This window comes from Clarias gariepinus, chromosome 25, assembly GCF_024256425.1.
Source record: "Clarias gariepinus isolate MV-2021 ecotype Netherlands chromosome 25, CGAR_prim_01v2, whole genome shotgun sequence".
NCBI lineage: Eukaryota > Metazoa > Chordata > Actinopteri > Siluriformes > Clariidae > Clarias > Clarias gariepinus.
In genome coordinates, this window is record NC_071124.1 from 9,447,998 (window position 1) to 9,475,085 (window position 27,088).

General features: G+C 39.3%; 1 protein-coding gene across 2 annotated transcripts; it reads right to left on the reverse strand.

Moving 5' to 3' along the window:
- Positions 1–260: 260 nt before the first annotated feature.
- Positions 261–26,811, reverse strand: bace2 (beta-secretase 2). 2 transcript variants are annotated; one of them, XM_053486760.1, is made up of 9 exons: positions 26,191–26,811; positions 17,908–17,996; positions 14,240–14,456; positions 13,721–13,852; positions 10,790–10,924; positions 10,319–10,420; positions 9,360–9,509; positions 1,560–1,728; positions 261–995 (listed from the first exon to the last, which is right to left on the reverse strand). In XM_053486760.1, the coding sequence occupies exons 1-9, from the start codon at positions 26,734–26,736 to the stop codon at positions 751–753; spliced, it is 1,785 nt and encodes a 594-aa protein (XP_053342735.1). In that variant the 5' UTR covers positions 26,737–26,811; the 3' UTR covers positions 261–750. The 2 variants fall into 2 exon arrangements, with proteins under 2 accessions (XP_053342735.1, XP_053342736.1); XM_053486761.1 differs by having other exon boundaries at positions 907–995; positions 1,532–1,728.
- Positions 26,812–27,088: the final 277 nt, after the last annotated feature.

Here is a 27,088-nt window from a genome sequence, read left to right on the forward strand (position 1 = left end):
CGTGAAACATTTTACAAAACACTGTTTTTTGTCGTGATGTCCAATGCTAAATTCCTTCATTAATTTTCAGGAAGCATTTTCATCCCGAGGTCCCAGTGGATGAGGGGCCTATCCCAGGAACGCTGGGTGTGAATGTCTGCATGCGCATGTCTGTTTGTTAGAATGCCGGTCCATCACAGGACACCATGCATGCACTCATTTATTTATTGGTGCAATTTAAGATTTAAATCACTTCTTCTTGCATTTTTCTGAGGGGTGGGGGTGAGGGTGAGGGTGGGGGACTGATGGGGGGTGGAATGGAACTCGTACAGATAGGAAGAAAAGTTAAAATCCATGCAGATGTTAAGGAGACCCCAAGGACCCCTGAGCTGCGAGGTGGCAACACTACAACTACCGCTGCATTACCATGCTGCTCTCCAGTGTTTCAGTCATAACTCAGATTATTTATACATTCCTAAACAATAATCAACAGAAACCTATGAGTGGCAAATAATTTACATTTTACATTAGTTTGTGAGAAATCACAACAGCTTCTTTGGTGAAAGAAAAAAAAATTTTCCAAAATCTTAACCCCATATCAGTAGTGCTATCACTTCAAAGCAAGTCTGTCCTCTTTTAAGACTTCCATTACTAAACAATTAACAAATAACCTGATTTCAGTTATTAAGTGTTAAGTGTCCTTCAGTCGTTTTCCCAGCCCGAGGTCTGATCAGTCTTTTTTTACTTCGAGCTGGGTTTTTTGGCGCGGCGTCATTTGATGCGATTGCGTACTAGCGAGGATTCGTCTGTGAGTTCTCCGTCCCTCCCACGGTGCCTGCACGGCACAACCATCAGTACCAGGAGGATAAGCAGTACCAGGGCACACAGTGCCATCAGGGAGTAGGCTACGACCCACATTAAAGGTTCCTTGAGTCGAAAGCCGTCTGCACAGCCTGACGCCACACCGTCAGCTAGGAACGGTCCACTTATCTCCGCCACAGGAAAGCCGTTACTTTCTAGTAGTGTCGAACAGAGTAGAAAAAAAAATTAAATAAATTAGTGTTCGCGCTTTAAATTCTTTAGTTTTTTTTTTTCTTATGGCTAGTTAAAATTGTCAGTGCATGAATTAGCATAGCATTATGACCTACAAAAAAATGTACATGTATTTGAAAGATTTGTTACAGATTCTGCTGTTTGTCTCTCTCCAAAATGAAGAGCATGGACAATATTATGGGAAAGTAAATTAAAACAACAAATCAAACAATAAACTCAAATTTATGCATGTTTTAACTAAATTATTCTAGCCACTATCTTTTCAGTCTTATCAGTTGGGTTCCTGAGCTATCACTGCAATGATTGGAAATCACACCAATCAAATAGATGAATTTATGAATTTTCTAGAGTATTTTTAATAACCTGTTGCAACATTAGCTTAGCTACAAGCTAATACTGTATCTTTACGAATAATTTACTCAACATTGCTGTATATTTCTGTATACAGAACAGATCCTCCTGGGAAAACAGAAAACTTTTTATTAACTAGCTTAGTTACCATAATGAAAGGTAATGTATGTCCTTACGGGCGCAAGTGCTCACGCCAAAACCGACCCGCTTCTGGGCGCGATCGAACACCACATAGAAACCTTCCATGACAGTTGCTCCGATCACCAGCCCGTTCGTGGAGGAGGAAATGCCGAATCGGAAGCAGTCCATTGTGCCGTCCATGTCTGCCATCAGTTGGATGTAGAGCTGCAGACAGACAAAACCTTCTTTTCAAACCACAATGAACAAAGTACATAATGGAACAGTTACAGTCAGAAGTTTACAAACACTTATTATGGACATGGACATGAATGTCATGCAATATTGGGCTTTCATTGATTTCTCTGAACTGGTCTTTTTTAATTATAAAGAATTGCATCTTTAACAGAAGAGAACCCCTTATGGAACACATGATTAATGGCTTATTTAAATCTACAATCCTCTAATTAATGTCTTCGTGTTAAAAAACAACTGCAGATTAAACTTTCATTTTAAACAAGGGACATAATACAAGGTTATTGGAAGGAAGTGACATTCCACCAAAATCTATCAACATGAGTTGAGAGGAAACTGGTTCAGATGGTCAGGAATAATCCACGAACCAAAATGCACAGGCTGGAACGCCTGCAGGTAACTGCTGGACCACCAGTGTCACAGTCTACAGTCGAATGAGGTTTATATCACCATGGACTGAATGGCTGCTGTTCAAGAAATACGCCTTTGATGCAAAATCTATGCCTTTAAACTCGACTAAAGTATACATTGACGACAAAAAAGATATGTTTTGACCAGAGAAACAGTATGTTTGAAGAAATAAATGAGAAGCAGCATTCAACCTCAAGAATGCTATAGCAACTTGTTCATGGTGATGATAGCATCATACCGGTGGAGTTGCAGAGATAATGGAACAATAACCTTAAATCATTATCCATCCATCCATCTTCAACCGCCAATCCAAAATCGCAGTCGCGGGGGTAGCAGTTCTAGGAGGGAACGCTAAACGCTTATATTTGCGATCTTGTCTTTTTTGGTCATGACCCAATGCTGCTTCTCCTTAATTCCTGGTTCTCTGTTTTTTTGTCGTCAATGTATACTTCAGTTGAGTTTTGCATCAAAGGCGTATTTCTTGGACAGCATCCGTTTAGTCCATGGTGATTTAAACCCCACTTGAGTGTAGACCGTGACACTGGTGTTAAAATGAGAGTAGAATCTGCAGTTGTTAAAACAGGAAATTAATTAAAGGATTGTAGATTCCAGAGAGACATTCGGGAGTGCAATCTCCTCTGTTTCACCGAAACATGGCTGAACCCAGCGGTGCCGGACCACCCCATCCAGAGAGCTGAGTTCTTCTCGGTTCACCGCGTGGACAGGACACAAGACTCGGGGAAGTCATGGGGAGGCGGCGTGTGTTTAATGGTGAACAACAGCTGGTGCAACAGTGCAAGCATTGTTCCTAACCTGAAACTACTGTCCATCAAATATCGTCCTTTTTACCTTCCTCTGGAATTTACATCGGTCATAATCAGTGCCGTTTATATTCTGCCTCAAGCGGACACGGACACTGCCTTATGCGAGCTGCATAAGGCACTCACACAGCACCAGACATAACACTGGGATGCTGCGCTTATTGTGGCGGGGGACTTTAATCAAACGCCTCAAACGCACAGCGCCAAACTTTCATCAGCACATAACCTGCCCAACCAGGGGCGAAAGGACTCTCATGTTCCAACGAAGCTCTGATGACATCAATGTGTTTATGGAAGCGGTTGTGGGATTTATCTGGAAATTATCGGATGATACCGTACAAACAACGTCTATCAAAACGTTTCCAAATCAGAAGCTGTGGGTGGATAAAAGCATCCGCGACGTTCTCCGAGATCTCGCACCACTGCCTATAACGCAGAAGTTGCATCGGGTGATATAAACCCACAAAAGACTGCGTCATACAATGTCCGGAAGGTGGTGAAAGTGGCTAATCGGCGCTACAGAAGGAAACTAGTTACTGGAGTCACAGTTCCAACAGAGTGACTCCAGGAGCCTGTGGCAGAGACTATGGACAATAACGGACTACAAATCACCAACATTCCATATGACAAACGCGAACAGGTTTCTGGCAGACGACCTGAACACATTCTATGCTCGCTTCGAGGCTGCAGGTAAAAATGCTAGCAATGCTAATGCTAGTGGCACCATCAGCTGCAGACAGAAAGAAAATGCCTGCACCAGAAATGCGCTCATCATCTCCAAGCATGATGTGAGGAGAGCCTTCAGGAGAGTGAAGAGCAGAAAAGCAGCAGGGCCAGACAACATCTCAGGTCAAGTCCTCAGAGCCTGCGCAGACCAGCTAGCACCTGTGTTCACAGAGATATTTAACCTCTCTTTATCTTATTCGGTGATCCTCACATGTTTTAAGGAGTCCATCATTGTTCCTGTTCCGAAGAAAACCCATCCTGTTTCCCTTAATGACTATCGCCCTGTAGTCCTCACCTCAGAAGTGATGAGGTGCTTTGAGCAGCTGGTCAGAGACTTCATCATCTCTTCACTACCCGGCACACTAGATCCACTTCAGTTTGCATACCGTCCAAACTGCTCCACAGATGATGCCATCTCCCATCTCCTCCAACCATCACTCACTCACCTGGACACTCGGAGGGGCAGACCACAGGCAGTAAGGATGGGCGGACATCAGCCTCCCTCAGCCTCAGCACTAGAGCCCCCCAGGGTTGTGTTCTGAGCCCCCTGCTGTACTCATTGTACACTTACGACTGCGTGGCCACTACCAACTCCACCACCATCATCAAGTTTGCTAAAGACACCGTTGTAGTGGGCCTGATCTCTTCCAATGATGACACGGCCTACCTGGAGTAGACTGGAAATCTGGAGAACTGGTGCAAGAGGAACAATCTCCTTCTAAGTGTCAGCAAGAGAAAAGAGTTGATGTACTAAGAAGGAGAGGAACTACCAGACCCCCTTCATCAACCTTCAAGATACATCGGTGTTTACATCACGCAGGACCTATCATGGTCCTGTCACATCAACACCATGGTAAAAAAAGGCCCAGCAGCTCTCTATCAACTCAGACGCTTAAGATACTTAAAACTGCCCTCCAGGGTGATCAGGAACTTGTACTCCTGGACCAATAGAGAGCATCTTTACGGGAAACATCACTATCTGATTAAGGAACAGCAACATGCAGGACAGACTGTGTATATTTTGTACAGCTAGGTTGTTTTTATAAAAAAAAAAATAAAATAAAAAATCATTACTATATCCCATATTTTATATTTTACATTCTGTTTTAACATCATCTTCTCTATATTTTATTCATTTCCATTCCCTAATTTATTTTGATTTCTATTGATAATTTAGGGTTTAATGGTCACGAACAGTCGTATAAGCATTTCACTGCATATCGTACTGTGTATGGCTGTGTATGTGATAAATAACATTTTAATTTAATTTCCATAGGTGAGGATCGCACGAAGATCAACTGGTAGATTGAGAGCTTTTAACATTACAACAGTGCGATAAAGCGAGTGCAATATATAATGCTCTCTGGCCAACCTCACGTTCCACTGTGCAATCACTCGTAAACAAGACCCTGAAATACTTAAACTCCTTCCCTTGGGGTAGTGACTCGCTCCCTACCTGGATTAGACAATCCATTGGTTTCCTTCTGAGAAACATGGCCACAGATTTCGAGGTGCTGATCCTCATACCCATTTCACACTCAGCTGCAAACCGATCCAGCAAAAGCTGCAGGTCACAGACTGATGATGACATCAGGACCACATCTGCAAAAAACAGCAATGCAATCCTTAGTTTTGAGCACAGCCCACATCCAATGGAAACAAGTTCGACTTAATGCCCAAAACCCAAATGTAGCTCTCACTTTGGGCGTAAAGGAATTGGATCGCCCTGAGGAGTGACCCACTTACTCCATACTCCCGCAGTACCTTCCACAGAAAATCCCGGGGGAACTTGATCATATGCCTTCTCCAACTCCACAAAAAATCAAAATCCACAAAACACATGTAGACTGGATGGGCATATTCCCAAGCCCCTTCCAGGATTTCTGCAAGAGTACCAAGCTTGGGTGGGTTCCCGTTTCCCCCTTCTGAGGTGCTGGATGTTTTTCCAGAAGCACCTTGTTAGTGCCCGAAATTGGCCTCCCCTGCCACCTGACCCAACTCACCACCAGATGGCGATCAGTTGACAGCTCCGCCCCATCTACCCAAGTGTCCGAGAAATACGGCCGCAGGTCAGTTGATACGATCACAAAATCAGTCTAAGTTGGTCTGGTACCATGTAGACTTATGAGCATCCCTATGCTCAAACATGGTATTTGTTATGGACAACCCATAACTAGCATAGAAAAAAAAACGCCGCTCTGATTAAGACCGGGAAAGCCATTCCTCCCACCCCTGCCTCTCCAAGTACCTCAATCATTGCTTACATGTGCATTGAAGTTCACCAGCAGGACTATGGAATTCCCCTACTGGAATACGATGCAGGGCTCCATTCAGAGTCTCCAAGAAGGCAGAATACTCTGTACTGCTGTTCAGAGCATAAGCAGACAACAGTGAGGTTCCCCCTCATGGCCCCTTAGGTGTAGAGAGGCGACCTTCTTGTCCAATGTTGAGGGAACCAGTCGGAGACTCATGAATATCCCCACATTGGCCTGGCGCCTCACACCCTGGATAACTCTGAAGAAGCACAAAGTCCAACCCCTATCCAGGAGTATGGATCCAGAGCCGAGGCTGAGCATCGAGGTTAGCCCTACCAGATTTAACTGATAACGATCCACCTTCAGCTCAAAGCTCATTCCCCCAAAAGAAGTGACGTTCCATGTCCCCAGAGCCAGCTTCTGCCGACCGGGTCTGGTTCGTTGAGGCCCTCAGCCTTTACTGCCACCCAAATAGCAACGCATCCAATCCCATCAGTTCCTTTCGCAGGTGGTGTGTCCATGGGATGGGGGAGAAGAGGTGACCACATTAAAGAAATAAATCAGGAAGAAAAAAATGCAGTAAACTTGAAGAAGCTTTTCAACACCAGCCATTTGAATACGCCTAGTGTTCAAAATTTACTGTAAGGTTCATATAACAGTTAGGCGATTGTGAACACAATGTTGCATAAATACAGGTAACTTTACTTTTAAACATGTATCACTATTTAACCTTGATCTTGTTCACTATTATATGGTGTTCTTATTTACCTTGCAAAATAGTAAACCCTGAGATTGGTCACAATTTGGATTAACTACAAAGGAATGCAATTCCTGCAACCTTTATAGCATCAGAACCACTTTCCTTGCAGATTGTAATTACCAATTAAATAAAGCTAACGGCAAAAGTTTTTGTCAGCTGTGTAAAGCCTCTTTGACTGAAGTATTAGCATTGTACATTGGGCATTTATCTGCAATTCACAGCCGTCAGAAATATCCTGATTCACGATGCTTCGACAGCCTCTTGTTTGACATTTAAATAAAAACATTATTTGATTTAATCATTATTGTATTATTAAATGCATAATAAATTCTACATTATAGTTCATGAACATAGCTCCACGGTTGTGTGATGGGTAGCACTGTAGCCGTGTCCCCCCAGGGTTCGTGTTCGATGGTGCTCGGGGTCTGTGTGCATAGAACATGGAGTTTGCATGTTGTCCCCGTGCTTGGTGGGTTTCCTTCATGTACTCTGGTTTCCTCCCACAGTCCAATGACGTGCAAATTAGGCCAACTGATGTTTCCAAATTGCCCGTAGTGTGTGAATGAGCATGTGAGTGTGTGTATGTGTGTGACCTGCGATGGATTGGCACCCTGTACAGGGTGTACCTCGCCTCGTGCCCCAAGTCTCCCCACGACCCTGTGTACAGGATAAAGTGGTATAGGCAATGAATAAGTGAGTGAGAGAGAGTAAGATTTACTTTCTAAGCCTTCGTAAAACTGATAATCCAAATATGAAAATTTCCAAACCAGTGTACAAATCATATTTATTTTGTCTCTGGTGCGGTGTAATCATCATTATCATCATCATCTGTTTCGCAACAAAACATAACTCGCTTTTTAGTCCTTCTGCGCTACAGAGGTACTTAAGCTTTCGAGCATATGGCGCTTCACAGACTGCCGTTTAAAACATGAGAGGATTCTTTCAGTCCTCCATTTATCCACAATAACAGGTTTGCCGGTGCTTGGCACAGCAGCGTAGTCTTTTAAATCATCTACCACACAGCCAATTTAGCTCGGTTAATCTTTAAGGTAGAGCTGTAAATGATTCATCTTGATCTTTCAGTCGCATGCCATCTGGTGTCCAAAAAAAAAAAAAGAAAAAGAAAGGCAGAACAGTGAGCTTCTGGAAAAAACTGGGCTTCTAATACTTTTAGCCCATCTAAGCACAAAAACAAATGTTGTGGACTTTTTTACGGTTGAAACTGTAATTTTGGCTTTCATTATTACATGGCATGCATTATTGTTTATTATTAGTGGCATGCAAAACTTTGGGCACCCCTGGTCACAAATAGCAGATGAGTAGCAGATGCTAGTGAGAAAAGTATAACATGGAAGATGATTCATTAACCTTTGTAACAATCAACAGCTCAATAGGCTCCTACAGTTGTTTCCCTAATAAAGTTTTATACATATTTCCATAATTTCCTTTTGGTTCTATAAAGCTGCTTTGCGACAATGACCACTGTCAAAAGTACTATACAAATAAAATTGTATTTTTTTAAATCTTTTTTTTTTTTTAACAACATAGGAGAAAAGTTTTTAAATGAGCCTTGTGGAGGCACTTCTTCAAGTTGCAGCCATTTACCCATTATTTTACAGGGCGATTCACTCGGAAGAGGCCTCAAATATTCTGTAGTAACTATCGCTCGGACGAAGCAATCAGAACAAAACAATGTACAACGTGCTCCTCAGTAAACGAAGTTTTAAACATGCAGGGATGCCCTCGAGTCGGCCTGATAAGGTAGGCGGCAGACAGCACCAGGATGGTGGTGGACAGTACTGTGTGTCTTCACAGTGTAAACCTATTGGGTCACCAATTCGTTGAAGCCATGTCAGAGTGAATTAAGGAAGAAATATGGTGTCCCTGACGTTTCCTGAAAGAGTGTTATCCAGAGGACGGTACAGAAACTGAAAACAACGGGATTATTAATCACTTTTCATGGCGAAAAATTATAGCAGGACACAAGTGCATCTTAAGCAAGCCTAGAATTACAACCCGCTTCTCTGATGCTATATGGTGTTCAATTTTAGTACTAATATTGGGCATTTGTTATTGAAAAAAAAAAAGTTCAGTTTGACCTCATGAAAATTCTGTAATTCTCCATGTTCTAGGCTAAAACTAGTAATAACTGTAATAAAAAAAAGTCTAAAACTAAAAAAAAAAAAAATCTTAATTGGTGCCTGGCTGTTAGCTGATTAGCAAACAACTAACAAATCTTAGCTGTACAGCAAGAAAACATTCATTTACAACACATGAATCCCAGTTTATTCTGGAAAGTTTAGCCTCATTTAGCTAACATTGCTACACAGTGCTAATATTTTTACACCGTTCAGTTAACTATTAAAGGTTAAAATGCTGTAGTTGTCTACGCTCCAGGCTGAAATCAGCAATATCTGTAACCTGTAAAACTTTTCACACAGTTTCAGTGAACTAATAAAGGCTGACGAGGGGAATTATCTTAACAAATAATCTGAAGATATTTTAAAGGTCTGTGTAGCTTTCACACTGTCCCACATTAAAATGTAAAGATGTATGCTGAGAGGTGGCAAAAATACTAAAGATCATCGCTGTCTTTAAAAAACAATTATAGCACACAAGTATGACTCTGACCTGTGGAAAAATCGTGAGGCGAAATGACTGGCTAGTATTGGTTGCTCTAAGGTAGATTGAGATTTTAGGGAAGAATCCCCACGGTGACTCTCCTTTCACCCAGCATGCCAACTTGGTCCCAGAGAAGAAACCAGAGGAGATGTCCTGGATCTGCAGCAGAACAGAGGAGAGGTTGTGCTTTAAAATTCTAAGACAGCCATGCTTTTAGGGCATTTGAGAAACACAACCATAAAAACATAGTTGAATTATTCATACATCAGATTTTGGTTATTAACATGCTACTGTACAACTGCACTGTAAGAAATTCACTATTACCAGGGATATTTACTAGGGGACCAAACGTTATTATTATAATAATAATTATAATTATTATTCTACTTTTTCTGTATGAAAACATTGGATAAAAATGAAGGTGGCCTGCAAATTGGCAAAATCCCTCCTCCCATTGGGAATAGGCTGCTATTACTTTTCTAAGGGTGTGAACCAATGGTTTTTCCCAAAATTCTGGGTTTTATCAATTCCAATGTATCAATAAAAAATGCACTATTTTTAAGTTATAATGATTTGTTTGGAACTCACGCTGAACCCCTTTGCTCCAGTGGCCCTAACTCACTTATTTTTGGTCCAATCAGAAAAATGAGACAACTCTTGTTGAGCAGCTTAAAAATCTGTACTATGCTAGAATGATCAGGTCACTCAAAATTAATTAACCCCTTCCAAACCGGCCCCAAATTTGCTTCATTGAAAATGAATGGGATTTTAAAGCATCAGTTAAAATTTACTCCGTTTCTTAACTGCTGACTTGTTATATAATTATAATAAAAAAAAAAAAAAATAAAATAATAATAATAATAATAACAATAATATATTAGCAACAAATTGGATTTCATGTTTGAATAAAAAAAATGTGGAAACACCAATAATATCTAAACATTTCGGATAAATACCCATGGTCATACCATTGACATCTGAGCAATAGCCTCCACGACAGCAACAAATACTTTCTCAGGAAGACGCAATAACGTCGTCCCACTGTCCACAATGGCTTTGTCTGAATTGTACTGAAAACAAAATATATACAGAAATTAGTCAAGGCCTGTAGCAGACAAAAGCTTTTTTTCTCTTTTCTCAAGCTTTCACAAACAAACAAAGTTCTCATATTCACACAACAGGAAATTTGATGCTAAGCTTTTCATTCTCTCACTGTCTGTAACCTTGGAGAGAACAATCTTAGCCAAGCCTTTAATAAGTATTTTCGAACAAAATGCATTTATTTTACTTTTAACATAATGTGCTTCTCCCTCGCTTATTTAAAATGGGATGGCTAGGCCAGTACATGCACAGGGATAAAAAAAAAAAAACTAAGCTGTCCTGTCTCTACTAAATAAAAAGATATATAGAGCATGTATCTAGCAAATAAGGTCAGATACCTCCCTGCAGTCCAGGTTTAGATTTTCGCCTCCAACTTCAAGTTTCAAGACCTCCACTTGGTAGTACCACTCTTGCACGACGGGAGTGTACCACATTGAGCCATGGTACAGAGTTGGTTCGAGTCCTCCCATGATCTTAAAGATGTAACAAAATAAAAAATAAGAAGGATAAGCAGCATTTTAGACAAATGTATTTAAAATTGAATATAAAATGAAAAAATAAATATAAGCTAAAATTAAAGCACAATATGATTCTTTTTTATTTTTTTTTATTAAACTGTGCAGCCATATTGTCCAGTATTAGATATAATTATAATTATAATTAGATATAGTAGATAATATCATATAAGTTTGATATTTTTAAATATTAAATAAAGCAGCTTGAGATAAACAGACAATAAACATTAGTGCTATTGAATCCATTTCAATCAAAAAACTGCCATGCCCAAAAATCAAATGAATCAAAATCGACAATGTACAATTTATAGCTTTACAATTCAAATAAATCTTTAGCAATGAATACATTTTTATTTTATTTTTTTAAACCTGGTTGTATTATATTCTGGGAGAAAAAAAATAAAAATGTTCTCGTACAAAAACTAGTGGAACGTTCATTGAACACAACGAATCATCCCCAGACATGTGCGCCACATGCTCCCAGACTAATGATAAGGAAGGGAAGAGAGGAAGCCAGGTAGTCAGCAGTGGGAGAGAGCAGTGGGAACAGCAGTTCTCCTCAGTCGCCTCGATTCCGACACCCCACGCAGAACTCTCTGCTAAAAACGAGCACAGAGTCGCACGTCTGAAAGCATTCAGACAAATCGGGAGTCTTTCGGAACAACCGGTCCGACGAACCCGAAATAGATCACTCCGGTTATAATTTGGCTCATGTTTGGAAGAAAGTAAAAAGGATCCCAAGGACACTATATCCAGTGTGGAGCAGTGGGCGCATCTCCATATGGAGCGGTTTCATCCTTACAGAGTGCTGATCACTGATCCTGTTAAAACACAATGGCGAATGTAGCACAATGAGGTGATAACCGACAATTTGATTTGAGGAATAAAGAATACAGTATAGACGCCGTGTAAGATAATAGCGAGAACTGGAGGTGTGTATGAGTTGAATCCAAATTGGATCAGAATTGCATACAGGCAGGGAAAAAAAAGGAGAGACTCAAGAGGTTGCGTTTTCGTTTTGTTTTGTATCCCGTGATTATCTTAGTGAGAAAGAGATATTTCGGTGAAGTAGGAGGAGAAACAAACAAGAGCACAGATTCATATCATCCATCTGCTCATCTCAACAGGTGAACCAGCCGCCTCCACTTTAAACACTTCCATATTGCTAACAGACCGTGCGCTCAGCTGGAGGCTCTCTGTAGCTTAATTAGCCACTCACTAACGATGCGCTCTCTCCTCTGTGTGTGTGTGTGTGTGTGTGTGTGTGTGTGTCGTGGAGCTACAGTAAGGCACATGGGGATTCAGTGAGCTCTCATGTTTCTTTAAGATGCAGCTGGTGAATCTCATCTGCCCTTGAGGGCTTTTAGTTTATACGATTTTGGGCAGCAGGATAATTTGATCCTTGTGATAAAATCCAGCCCACTTATGGCTTATTAGTGTTTAAACCTGGCCTCAAGGAATGATGCAGGGTGGAGCTGCTCCATTTATACTGGTTCAGGTTGGCATTATGCAAACTGCTGCCAGTTGTGCCAGGTGTTCTGGTCATGCATGAACAAGGTCAAGGTTAAAAAATATAAATAAAAATTGATGATAAATGATTTTAATGTTTAATAAAAGATATAAGACAAGGAAAATGTTTTAACACTGTAAATATACACTGTTCAAGCACAACATTATAAGCACTGGCAGGTGAGGTGAATAACATTGATTATCTGCTGGCATGAAATGGGCAAGCGTAATTTATGAGTGATAATTGTAATAGCTAGAAGACTTGGTCACAGCAATTCTTTGAAAACAAACTGCAGACCTAGTGGGACGTTCCTGGTTTGCAGTGGTCAGGACCTACCAAAAGTGATCCAAGGAAGAAAAACCAGTGAACCAGCGACAGGGTCATGGGTGGCCAAGGCTCATTGACGTACATGGGGAGTGAAAAGGTTAATGCTGGTTTCAGTAGAAAGGTGTCTGAACATATGGTGCATCACAGTTTGCAGTGTAGCCTTAGACCAGACACAGGCAACTTGTGTCCACCATCAAAAGAACTGGACCACGGATCAATGGAAGAAGGATAAGAAGGATCTTATGAATCACGTGGATGGCCAAGTGTGTGCGTGTTACTTACCTGGGGAAGAGATGGCACCAGGATGCACTATGGTAAGAAGGCAAGCCAGCAGAGGCATTGTGATTCTTTGGGCAATGTTCTGCTGGAAGCCCTTGGGTCCTGTCATTCATGAGGATGTTACTGACCACCTACCTAAATTCTGTTGCTGACCAAATACACTGAAACATTATTTCCTAATGGCAGTGCCTTTATGGATCTCAATGTCCAGGTCTTAGGGACAGGTTAGGGCTGTTTTTATGGATCTACCAAATATTCGGAACACCTTAAATTCACATCAAACATCAAAATGCTAATGGTGATCAAAAAAGACTGAACGGCTACAAATCATATAAACCGTGAAGATTAAATAATTTGTCTTTTCAGATACACATACAGGTTAAAACAAACCTAAATAAAGCAAGTTATAAATCCATAAATTATGATGAATTAAGATCATAAATTTTATTGTGAAATTATGTTGTATAAAGCGAAATCGACGTCAGTAGACCACACCTTGGGTTGTATTTAGATGTGTATTTAAAGAGCTCCTATGGAGCTTTAGCTTGAAATTGTGCCAACTGTTGCCAGCTGCACCAGCTGTTGCAGTTCAGGGTAAATACAGAAGCACGTACTTGAGTGAAACAGTTAAAACTCACCAAACTGCCATCTGCGGGATTGGTGGCAGTGCTGGTGGAGATTCTCGCTCCGCACATCTGGAGAGAGAAAACATCTGGAATGCCTATCTGCTTGACTAGCGAGTCGAAAAAGGGCTCCACAGATGGATTAGGCTGAAAGGAAAAGCAATGATGACTGTTTTGATTCCCTTGTTGATTATAGTTGTATTAAGCTATAAATATAAAACAACTATTTTTACTCTGTGTAGTAGAAATATTGTGTAACTTTCTGAATTAGATACTAATGATTGCTTAAATTTAAATACATTTATTAATCATAATAGGATTTCAAGGCTAGTTATTTCCGCTCATCTTACGACACTGTCATGGTGCAGGTTATGAATCCATAAGTTCATATGAAAACATCAGCCTGTCCTTTTAACAGCTCGTTTACGACGTCATCGAACAGACCAGGCCGCACTTAAACAAACACACGCGTTCATCACACACCCACATCCTTATCAGCATTCCACGGCACGACACTTCTGTCGTTTGTCTTACCCGAGCTAGTGAGGGGTATGCCAGTCCTAAGATACCCTGCCAGTTGATGCCAGGGAGAAAGAAGCTGTCTGAGGTTAGGATGGCGGCGATGTTAATCATGAGGGTGCCGTTGGGGCCTTGAGGGATCCTGATGAAATCAGAGCCCAGCTCTCCTTCCCAGTCACCTTGCGTGTATCTGACTGACACAGACGTGCCACTTGGTATATATGTACTGGAGCTGAGGGCAGACAGGCTTGGATTAGAATTTGTGATCTTATCATTCACCTGTTGTCAAAATGTGCATAGTTTAACTAACGGTTGGGGTTTTAAATGATCGATGAAATGATTAATCTGCTTGAATCAAACTCTGGACTGTTTGCTGTGTATGTGATTGGGTGTGGATCAAGTTTCAGAGAGTTTCTTTCTCTGACTGTTTCAAACCATACTATACACTGCAAAATACATACAGTACACCACGAAAATCCTTTTACAAGACTTTTTCTGTGTCTTTTGTCAAAAGCGCTATAGAAATACAAACTTAACAACCCCAAATTATGTCATCTAGTACTGCATCTGTACTCCATCTGAGCTAAGGTGTTTAGGTTCATTTTCAAATGCTCCTGTTTAGGAAAAGTTTACCTTAAAAATAAAGACAAAAACACCAAATTGTGGCAAAACATTTAAAAGCTCTGTAAGAGTCGGAAGCAAATTTTATCAGAACTGTGTTCATAGACTGGCTGCCATGTGTAAATTTAGCTAACATAATCAGCTCTTCCCACTACTGAGCAAGAGAGTAGGAGTGTGTTCAAAACAAGACTTGATTCATTCCTCCTACTAATGTCCCAAATTTACACTGGTCTTTAACAATCACCTCGCCAGATTGTTCTGTAGGGCTGGTTTGTTAAAAATCTAACTTAACCTCCTGCTTATTATCTAGGCCACATGTACAGTACAGTACATAATTTTTGACTTAACGCAATGTTAGTTTGGGCTTGCCTGGTCGACTGCAGCTAAATACAGTCCATTTCTGTACGAGAAATGAGGAACAAGGGGAAAGGAAGCGTAAATCATGCTGCAAAGTCTAACATACTGTATAAAGTATTCAGTGAGAGAACTTAATTTAAAAGGTCACCTATTATGCAAAATGCACTTTTTGATGAATCTTGGGCATTCATTCCTATAGGACTCAAGTGTGTCCAGACAAAGAAAATAGCGGCTGTGTTCCACTCCATGTGCAGGGACGGTCGTTTAAGGGAACTTCCGCTGACAAAGTTCCACCATTAAAACACCCCGCGATAAGCACCACAGATACCCGTTGATGCTACTGTGGAAATCTTTCATTGCTTAGTTCAAAGATGTACAGAAAAAATAGTAATGGCCAGTTTTTTTACACACCCCTAGCCTTTACAATATCAAGCATTTACTGATTAATTTAAAATGATTGCGTCACACAATGGCAGCCAACATCTGGGCTTAAAAAATGGCAATCAAATTGTCCCTCTTATGACATCATAACAGGAATAAAAGAAGATAATGTGCGAAGACTCTCCTCCAGCTATGTGTTCAGCTCCGCCCAGGGGTATCTAACAAACTGTTTTTTGCCGACTCTGCTCTAATGCTGGCTCTGTCCAAGGACAAAAAGTCTCTTTTTATTCTAATCCATTCAGAAAGTGAAGGTTGTTAATTTAAGGTGGACATGTTCCAAAAGTAACTACTGCAACTGACTTTTATTTATTTATTTTGCTATTATTTTTTTTTATTAATCTATTCATTTTTTTTTATTAGTCAATTAATGACGATTTAACGATTTAGTTTTCCCAATTAATCCAACAATTATTTGCTAATTACTTCATTAATCCTTTGGTTAATGTGCCAATAAATTATTCAAGAATTTCCTCATAAAAAGACTTACTTTACAAATAATCATTTCCAGAAATTAAAAATAAAGTGCCAAGAATTAACAAGAAAGCCATGTGGGGTGTGGAAGCACATTGTGACAGAATTTATATAGAAAATATCTTTTTATAGGAAGAAAGACAACAGACCACACAAAATCAATGACATTTTACCGTGAAATGTAAGAATTATTCTATTACCTGTGATTCTCTAAGAAACAGCTATAATTTTACCTTATAACACTATTTATCACAAGTTAAAGTTTATACAGTTTAGGGTAAAGTATAAAAAGTGTTGTTTAGTATGATCCGCCATTAACGACAGTAGATAGTGTTGCATAGTGTGTCGAGTATGATTTACTTATTAACCAAGTAACCCAGTGTAAGTATCTATCCAGTGACGGAAACTTCAAAGCACTTTTTGTAAGTCACTCTGGATAAGAGCATCTGCCAAATGCCTAAATGTAAATCTAAGTTAACTTCATTAGGGCGGTCGACAGTAAACCGTAAATGCCCCTGTATTATTTATCTACAGAAGGAAATCTTACACTAGCTTACAGCGTAGCGGTATGTTTATAAGTCTATATGCACATAAACAAACAGCTTACAACTTGCAAATGTGCTGGAAAGCACTGTGCCATACTAGCCGTTAGCATACGTTCTAGAGACTCTTCCATCTAAGTTATTGTCTTAAACACAACAGCGAGCTAATACTCTCGAGCACTAGTACCAACCAAAATCTGACAAAAATCACTCGGCTTCTTTGGAGATGCACATACATAGCAGTTGTGATGCCATTTCAATCGAATTGAAATTCAATTTAATTAAATTCAACTTCATTTTATTTATATCGCGTTTTTTTTAAATAATGATCATTGTCGCAAGGCAGCTTTACAAAAGCAGAAAAATAATTAAATGAGTTTAAAAAGTGTAAGGAAATGTGTGTAAAACAAAATGATTTGTTTGTCCCTGATGAGCGAGCCGAGGTCGACGATGGCAAGGAAAAACCCCCTGAGAGGGCAATAGGAAGAAACCTTGTGAGGAACCAAACTCAACGGGGAACCCATCCTGATTTTGGTGAGATCAGATAGCATGGATTGATTTGCAGTCATACTTTGTGTTAGGCGGCTGTAAGTTCAGTATAACAAAAGTTTTATATGGAGTGCACCTTCATTATTGGAGACTACGGTACAAATCTGTTTGTTGGAAATTTAGTCCTAAAGGATTGGAATCAAGTCATCAGAGAACAGCCGTCTGCATCAGCCTAGTCCAAGACCATCTTCATGGTCAAGTGGAACTGTCCTCAGTCACCACACACATCCCAATCGGAGTACATGGGCCTCCGTGCGAAGAGATTTCCTACAGAAGCGGGGCACCAGGATGAGTCATTTCAAGTCTGTGCAGCATTCAGGGAACTCTTATTTCATTCAGTCTCTGTTTAAAGAAAACTGCTACACTTCTAAAGTAGAGGTTCAGGGTTTGCTAAAATGAAAAAATGGTAGCTCATCAACGCTTTCTATGCAAAAAACCTTACTGGCGAAATCAAAATAATCTATTATTATTGAGTACATTGAACAACAATCCCTAATAGGTAAAAGTAGAAGGTAGGTCTACGTTTTTAGTTGCAAGTTGTTGAAACCGTTACTTGGTTTGACTAAGTAGTTTGTAGCAATAAAATCTATTTATGATCAACAGGCCGTTTGACTCATTGGATTAAAGAAAGGTAGTCGACTTTAACGTTCTATCAGAGGATAAAATTTTGTAACAAGCTAAAGACAAGAGTCATGACCTTACAGTGCTCTGTTGAAGTATGTTGAGATGTAGGGATGTGGTGCGGCAGCTACTGCAAAGTTACTGCTTCCAGTGTCCACAAGGATATTCAGCTGAAAGCACAAAAGAAGAAAAAAAAAAGAACAAACAAACATGAGCATTGTAAATCTGATGAATCATTTTATGACTCGACTCCCACGCCTAAACTGAGCTTTCAGTAAAGTTCACAAAGTGGAACTAGAACTGCAAACTTGGAAGAACAAGTGACACTTTGTGCAGAAAGAGAAGTGTTTTATTCATTTAGATTTCCTAAATCTGAATCCCTCACACACATTTGTTGTACCAGCCTTGTGAGGACCTTCCACTGACAGATTTATTGGTGTACCTAATTTATGCTACATCATATGGAGATTGATATATATTCTCAGTAAGCAAAACAAATATTATAGCACATTCAGGTTTTAAATTAAGGCTTCAAAAATATGAATAAAAAAAAAAAATCCTTATGTGGACCAGCCGAGTCCCCGCAAAATCAAAATGGTGCTTCACAAATATCCTTGTAGAAACATTTGATCCCCACCAAGATATAAAAACTCACCCTTATAGACACACACACACACACAAAGCTAATGATCTAAACCCTACTCAAATTTTCCAACACACTAACCATCAAGCTACTGTGAAAATCCCATTCAGGGACTCTGCTGGCACAGCCCTCTCTCTCTCTCCCCCCCTACACACACACACACACACCACACATATGCTCCTGTTTTGGCAGACGCGTGCAAGCAAGCTGCAGCAGTCAGAATAATGTTGTCTGAGCACCAGCTCAACGAGGGAGAACTAATGAGATAACGGAGCAGTGCCATCTTGCCGAGTGGGCAGAGGGGCCATTACAGACATTCCTCATCGTTAACTCCATCATAATAAACCTACTGACTCTGGGCTCCACTATGCCGCCAACATCTCCCATTGTCCCATTTCAAATCAGTTAAGCTCTTCAACGCCGCCGTTCATTTTAATGGCTTATTATCTCAATCAAACCATACGGAGAGGGAAAATAAAAATGCTGATTTTATTCAAGCAACCGAGGTGACGTAATGACGAATGGTTCCTTATGTACAGTGTCTTCTCTTCAGAATTCCTTATTACGTTGATGGGGGGGGTTAAATAATATCCTCATTTTTCACACAAGTGTGGAAAAAAAAAACAGTTAAGTTGTACGAGTGAATCTAGGAATTTCAAATGTCATTCTTCTGTTAATATGCATGATTGAGCCAACTGCTCTATGGAATTTAATCCCGTACCCATTAATTTTCCCTCTTTTTCCGGGTTAAACTTTACACAGATAAGGCTCAGATTTCTATCTGCATTGCACTCATGTCTAATAAATGCCCTGCTGTTTAAATGAGTGTATTCTGTTGATTCAACTCAATTACAGTAGATTTTGGGGTGTTGGTGGATTTATATTTTAATGTTATTTAATAGCACAAACATTTACTGTCTGGTTTATCTCAAACAGCTTTATTTCTTGAATATCTAGTAACCATTACAGCGCTGTGCAAGTCATGTTGTTGATCGTTTAAACGTCAGGTCTCATACAAAGTGCCTTTTTTTTTTATCTCCTCCACTCTCCAGTCCAGTAGGTGGCAGTATAGCATGCACCACCTATTGTATAAGTTTAGAAAAAGACATGGAAAAGGAGATTCTCTTGTAAAATACGAGTATTTTGTCAGTACTCTAAGAAAGAACGCTTGGGTATATTTTCGAAAGAATGTTAGACCATATACCGTTATACGCAAGTTTTCCTCATAATTTAAAGGCGTGAACAGGCTTACAGCTTGGGACATAACAGATTGGACAGTAAATAGTAATAGTACAATGAAAATGGAATTATTTAAATTTCTGAATTACCTTTATTCAACAGAAATTTTAATCATATGACTGGTCTTATTAATTCAATTCAATTTGATTTGTATAACGCTTTTAACAATTGTCATTGATTCAGAGCAGCTTTACACAATTAAGTCTTGCTTTATAATGAATAGCAGGAAAGGTTTCCACTAGTCAGTCTACTTTAAATGAATCAACAAGAGCATGAGAAGATTTGAAGGGTTTTTCTAAAATTACAGGATTTTTATTGATTACTTTTAATTAACTTGAAAAAAAATGAGGCCATATGTTTCTCCTCATGTTGTCTCAGGGTATTTTTCCGTTCCACTGGAGCTTAAATTCTGATAATTTTGTTTTGTGACAATGTCTACTAAATATCTATGAGAGTTATACACTCACCAGCCACTTTACTAAGTACTTGACCAGTGCAAATATCTGATCAAGCCAATCATATGGCAATAACTGCATGTAGGTATATAGACATGGTCAAGATGATCTGCTGACAATGGAATAGGAAAAAACCTTGAGAGGAACCAGACTTAACAGGGAAACCATCCTAATTTAGGTGATGGCAGATAGTATGTCTGCAGATCAATCCTCCCTAAGAGTAAGGAGGCTGAAAGTTCAGTATAACAGGAGAGGTGCAAGTTCATATAAAGTTCACTTTAGTTATTAGAGGCTCAGATAAAAAACTGTTCGTTGTAATTTTAGTCCTGAACTATTGAGTAACTGCAGTCACAAGTCATCAGAGAACATCAACTATCTGCATCAGCCGAATCAAAGATCATTTTTATGGGCAAGTGAAACCATCCCCATATGGCGACAGCTCAGTGCATGTAGATCAGTGCATATAGACGTGGTCAAGCCAATCTGCTGAAGTTTAAACTAAGCATTAGAATGAAGAAGAAAGGTGACTTTAAACATGGCATGTTGCCAAACAGGCTGGTCTGAGTGTTTCTGAAACTGCTGATCTACTGGGATTTTTTGCACAACCATCTCTAAGGTTTACAGAGAATGTTCTTAAAAAAATATCCAGCGAGTGGCAGTTCTCTGGGCGAAAAAATGCCTTGTTGTTGCCAGACGGAAGGAGGAAAATGGCAAGAATGGAGCTGATAGATAGGCAACAGTAGCTAAAATAATATCTTGTTACAACTGAGGTATGCCAAAGTGCATGAACAACACGTTGAACCTTGAAGCAGATTGGCTACAGCAGCAGAAGGCCAGACCAGATTCCGCACTTGAACAGGAAACTGAGGCTACAGTTTGCATGGCCTCACCAAAAGTAAACAACAGAAGACTGGAAAAACGTTGCCTGGTCTGACGAGTCTCAATCTCTGTTGCAACAGTTGGATGGTACGGTCAGAATTTGTTCAAAACAACATGAATGCATGAATCCAACCTGCCTTTTCTTTAATATTTGGGTAAATCCCCCTAATGGTGAGTGTAAAACTGTACTGACTTTAAGAGGTTTTCTAAGAAATCTTGGATGACCACTCTTACAGGTAAACCCTATGACCACGGATCACTATGATTCAAGAATTATGTAAGAAAATAAATCAGGTTTGCAATCCGCCCATACAGTTAAATTGACATACAGACATATTAATTAATAATACATTTTGACTATGAAAAGTCACTGTTTAAAAGGTATGATATATTTATTCTTCGATAAGTCTGATCAATTCTAGGGGAATGAAAATGTTGGCAAAGCATTCTATATGATTTGTGGAGACTTCCACTATTACGTCCACTAAAAGCTGGGGTACCAGACCATTAGACTTATTTATGTTAAGTTGTACAGACTTGTAAATATAGCCCTAAAATCTAGCTTCCCTTGGCTGATATCTTGTTTACTTGCCTACCAAATGTGCCTCTGATCCCCCTCCCTTCCACTTCTCTTCATCCTCCCACTCCAGCGCCTTGCACGCTAGGCTAATCGGCCCACATCAAGATGCCTTGGCTAATTGGCAGGCGCTCTCTGTCGCCGTGCACGCATCTGCTACCTGTTTGTAACAATTAGCAGATGTGAGCCACTCCAGCCGTCGCCTCGGCAGACCTCGACAGATTCAACAATTAGTGGCTTGTTTAAAAAGCCCGGTGTCAATTAACATAAGTACCGTTAATTACATATCCATTGAGGATCTCGGATCGGGTTTTAAATGCTCGCATCATTCGGGTCAGCCTGCTTAGTCATCTAAGGAGAAGATGAGAGGACCGAGAGGAGAAGCGACTGGATAATGAAGATTTCACACAGAGCAGCACAGACAGAGCAATTTACAAAATCATGATGTACTGGAACTGCATTCACATGACACGCAGATCGCATAATCTGCACAAATCACGTGTTAGCAAGCAGGAATCTGCTCTTGGTCTTAGGAAAAATAAGGAAAAGGAAATGACTTGGCTGTTTCCTCACTTTGTAATAAAGTAAACATTATTTCTCCTATGATTCTTGAGAATTGGCATAATGTTGCCAAACTGCCGGTTTTGGTCACGTCTACTTTTGCAATTAAGAGTTTCTTGCTTTTAAAATAACAATATAAATAATTTAAATACATCAATGTATTAAAATCCACCAATGTTGTCAGCTATATTACGAACAGAACTCCCTCCGTTAACTCAAAAATGATTTGTCCCAAAGCCATGTGACCAGCATCAAATGATCATTCTTCCCTGAGGCATACATTTTTTCAGCACACTGTGGTAAGTGTTCTCTCATTTTTCGTAAATATTTTATCTATAATAGTTCGTTGTCACAGGCTACAGTTATGTGTAAAAGTTAGTGCGCCCTGTTTCAATTTTATGTCTTGTTCTGTTAAAAGCATCATTGATTTCAGCGGGTTTCAGTATTAGGCAAATACAACCTTAGACGAACAACAAATTACTATTTCAACTTGACATTATTTATTTAACAAAAATGAAGCCAAAAAGACTTGTCGGGAGTGGACGTCCCTGCACATTAACCCCAAGGTCAGGGAAAACCCAAGAGCTTCATCTTAGACCCTACAGGTCTCATTAAGCGCTTTAAATATCCATGACAGCACAATTAGAAGAAGATTAAACAAGTATGGTTTATTTGGAAGGGTTGCCAGGAGAAATCACAAAGCAGTTGGAACAATGTCTCGGGACAAAAAGGTAGAGTTGACCACAGAGTTGTAATGCCCAGCGCCACGTGTGGTGAAAACCAATCAGCTTTTCAGCAAAAACACCTTATACGAACGGTGGTAAAGAGGTGGTTTGGGCTTGTTTTGTAGTCGAATCTTTTGGCACCTTGCAGGCATTAAGTTGAACGTGAACTAGATGGAACTGTAAGCCTAAAGCTTGGGGTCATGCAACAAGACAATGACCCGAAGCACACCAGTAAAACTACATCAGACTGGCTGAATAATAAAAGAATCGAGGTTTTAGAATGGCCCAGTCAAAGTCCAACTGAAATGCTGTGGCTGGACTCTAAGAGAGCTGTGCATAAGCCAATACCCAAACACCTGATGAACTAAATCAATGCTATAAAGAAGAATGAGACCAAATTCCTCCACATTGATGCGATAGACAGGAGAAGGTTACTTCAAGTTATTTCTGCTAATTGTGGCTCTTACAAGCTACAGCATTGAATTATGGGGTACTCAGTATTACCCACATATTTGTTAAATAAATAATGGCAAAGTGAAATTATGGGCTGAAATAAGGAAATTGTCAACCATGTTACCCAGTAGTGTACTGTACATAATCAGCTGTCATTCCTGCGTCATTACGGTTTTAGTCAATATACAGTAGGTCACAGGACAGATTATTTATATATGGGTACACTTTCACTTTCTTCCTCAACAATACATCTTTAATTATATTATTTATTTATTATATTTTATTTTAAATAGATCAAAAGAGAAGTAATTGTGGGACGTTGATCCTGAAAGAAGGGAAGTATATTTGGAGAAGCAGACAAAAAAAAAACTAGTGTGAATGAAATATATGCCACAGAACAAAATGACATCATTTGATGAGGGTCTTTGGCAATTGAACAACATAGTTGACAAAAAATAGTTTAAGCTTAGCAGATATGTTACATGGAAGGAGTTTAATATCTTGAATTCCTATTTGTTCTTTTGAGAAATAACTTTTTTGCACTTTTTTATGAAATATACCCAAAATTATACAAGTTAGTAAAAAGCGCATTCCTTGAGTGGTGATATAGAACAGCACAGGGACCCAAAAGGAGTGAAAGTAGGTCGGTATAGTCCACTGTACTGGGATGAGGAGAGAGCGGCTGCCTGGCAAAATCCACATTAAAAACCAGTCACAGAATCACTTTCAGCAAGAAAACACACCTGATAACGTTATGTCTTGCTTAGCAATTCCTTTCAAGTCGTTTCGATGGTGGAGTAAAATAGCTGGTTAAATTTTGAAAAAAAAATCATAATTTGTTTATAATAAACAGTATTTGTGGAACTGTTGTATAAAAGCAATATCATACTCGAGGTCAAGCTGTTGTGCTGGTTATTAGCATGGCTGTGACAGCCATGCTGATATTCAGCACAACAGAACTCACTCTTGTGTAATATTGCTTCATTATAGGATGTCTCATATACTTCACATCCATGCTGATGTTTTTGTGTCTGTTTATATGTAGTGCACTGGATTTACAATCAGGGTCCTTATTTATTTATTTTTATCCTTGGTTTCCTGTTTTGTAGTTATTTTAATCATCTAAAAACCATGTCCCACAAGTAATCATTTCATCCTCTAAAGAAAGTGCATACAGCACTGAGACATTGAGGTGTTAGGCGAATAAACCATGTTCCCTTTTCCTGGTCCCTTTGCTTGTAATCTCAGTCAGCTGCCTGCCTGGCAATCATGTGAACTCATGTGAGAGTGAGCTTTCAGGCCCACATCAGACATATGAAGGAAAGTCTTGGTTTCCTTTGTGTTCCCCAAGGGGGACAAGCATAGTCTGTGTAATCACATGCTGCACCATGCTGCTCTCAGTACCACAAAACCAGGATCGTAATTCTTATCCCTATCCTTCAGAAATCCAGGTCGTCTGAAATACAGTAGATGGTTCATGGACTAGACACTTTTTGTCATCCAACTGAGAGCTTCATCAGACCTGATATGTTGGGTCACCCAATTTGGCTTTACTGTACCTGACTACACAATGTGTTTCCTTTAACATTTTATCAACTTAAATTTCATCTGATAAACAAAAACAGACCAGTCTCATTATAACCGAACAAAACATTTTAATTGGCAAAGAGAATGTACAGCCAACAAAAGACAATTTGGCTATAAATACCTCACCAACTAAGATGTTAATAATGCCCCCAAATTATGTATACTAGGGAAAATGACAATATTTTAAAAGGGTAAAGGGACAAAAAAAGTTTTTTTATAAATACTTATAGAAATTATATGTATATAAAACATTTTGATTTAAAATTTACATTTGTAATGTTCATAAAAATAATACAACTATAAGTCACATTGTTGTAAGCCTACTAAAAAAAATTATATTATTAGGGTCTCAAAGTGGCAAATAACACTTAATGACATTTTATATTGTTACTGTTTTTGTTAGCATTTGCAACTAAACCTACAGTAAGATACATGTAATTATCCATTTTCTTTTTACATTTGTTATAGCGGTGTATTTCACAACCTACCATTTAATCAAATTAACATTGAATATAAAGCTTGTGTAATTATATTAAATAGACATAAATGGCAAAAAAAAAAATCAATTTCTTTTTAAAAGAAAAAACTGAATAACTGGCACTAATAAATAGGCAGAATGTTGATAAGTTAAATCAAGATAAGTTAATATATGAATGGTGGATTTATGTTCATTAAAAACACGGCCTTAAGGACTTTATTTTACTGTTGAAGAAGTTTAAGCATTGATTATAAATGTGTATTGAAATGAAAAGAAGTTACCGAATTTTAGACTAAACAGCATCTACAGTATTTGTTTAAGTTTTTAGATAAGTTTGTCCATGCTTCCTGAAATACTCTTATTTTCAGTCCAGTCCCTGTACATGACAGGTTTCAGATGAATGTTTTTGTTTGTGAAGTCACACAGTGACCTATGAATCATTCCAGCATAAAAAATATAAAATAAAAAAAAATCTAAGTTAAGTCATGAAACACTCTGAGACAGGTGCAGTGGATGAGGCTGGGGGTACAGTAAATACACTGGTGGTTTTGAATGCTGAGTGACTGGAACAGACGAGAGGGAAATGAGGTTGCTGCTGAGGTTGTTTAAAAAAAAAAAATTTTGTTTACTCTAAATCTTATATAAACAATGTGTGTTTGTGTGAAGTGATGGAATAAAAAAAATGTGTGACGAAAACATGTCCCACTTAAGCAGTGTTTTATATACACAAACATTTATTAACTAATAATCACGGTATTAAGGCTTACCGTCTGTCCCGGCGTCCCGATAATCATCTGCAAATAATATCCCCGACCAGCATCCCCTTCTAAATTATCCAGCATGTTTAGGAACTGGACATTTCCCGCCGGATCTGATGCCAGAGACAGGCCGGTCCCGGACGCGCTCTGGTTCCTCTTCAGGACGCTGAGCTCCAGCAGCGCCGCCGAGTCCAACTTTCCGCTGAACATCTTCAGAGGGATTTGATAAAGTGACTGCGAGCTCCAAAAGCAGAGACACAGCAGCGGCAAACTGCGCACAGACATCGTAACGACTCGGGGTTGAAGCAGGAAAGAAAATCCGGCGCGGGTCAGAAGCTGAAGTCGAGCCGTAGTCCGCGCGACTCGCCCATTGTTTGACGCCTCCGAGTAACGAGTGAAGTCGCGGGGAATCAAACACACGCAACAGCTCCAAAGTTTGCCCGGGAGAACTTCCTGAAGTCCCAGCTGACGGATGTGACGATTCAGAAAAAAACAAACATTCCAGCAGTGGGAATACACCACCCGCGTGGATCTGACCGAGTCAATATTACACATCTATTCGTGCAATTTGTTCACAGTGACCCACACTGGAATCTTTAAAATAGACTTACACTTGATTACCTCTAGATTACTGATTAACAACAGCCCAATAATTCATCTGGTTTTATTAATATTACTAGATTTTTCAAACTATAATACTATATAATAAATCCCACGTCTTAATTCTAATTCTTTTTTTTTTTACTTGGAACTTGTGGGTCTTGTTAAATTTAATAAAGTATAAAATAAATATATAATAACAATAAAAACTAACCCTGCTTACTTTCACACTAAAAAAAAGAAAATAATAATAGCACAATTTGTGGCATTTACTAAAGTGCAAACTGTTATTTAAAAAGTTTTATAG

Excerpts from the sequence above, each read along its gene's own strand:
- bace2 (XM_053486760.1), bottom strand. The coding sequence starts at position 26,736 with ATGTGTAATATTGACTCGGTCAGATCCACGCGGGTGGTGTATTCCCAC. Across the intron at positions 9,510-10,318 it reads CTATTGCTCAGATGTCAATG|ATCCAGGACATCTCCTCTGG; the intron begins GTATGACCATGG and ends GTTCTGCTGCAG. Across the intron at positions 1,729-9,359 it reads GCCTCACGATTTTTCCACAG|CTCTACATCCAACTGATGGC; the intron begins GTCAGAGTCATA and ends GTCTGTCTGCAG.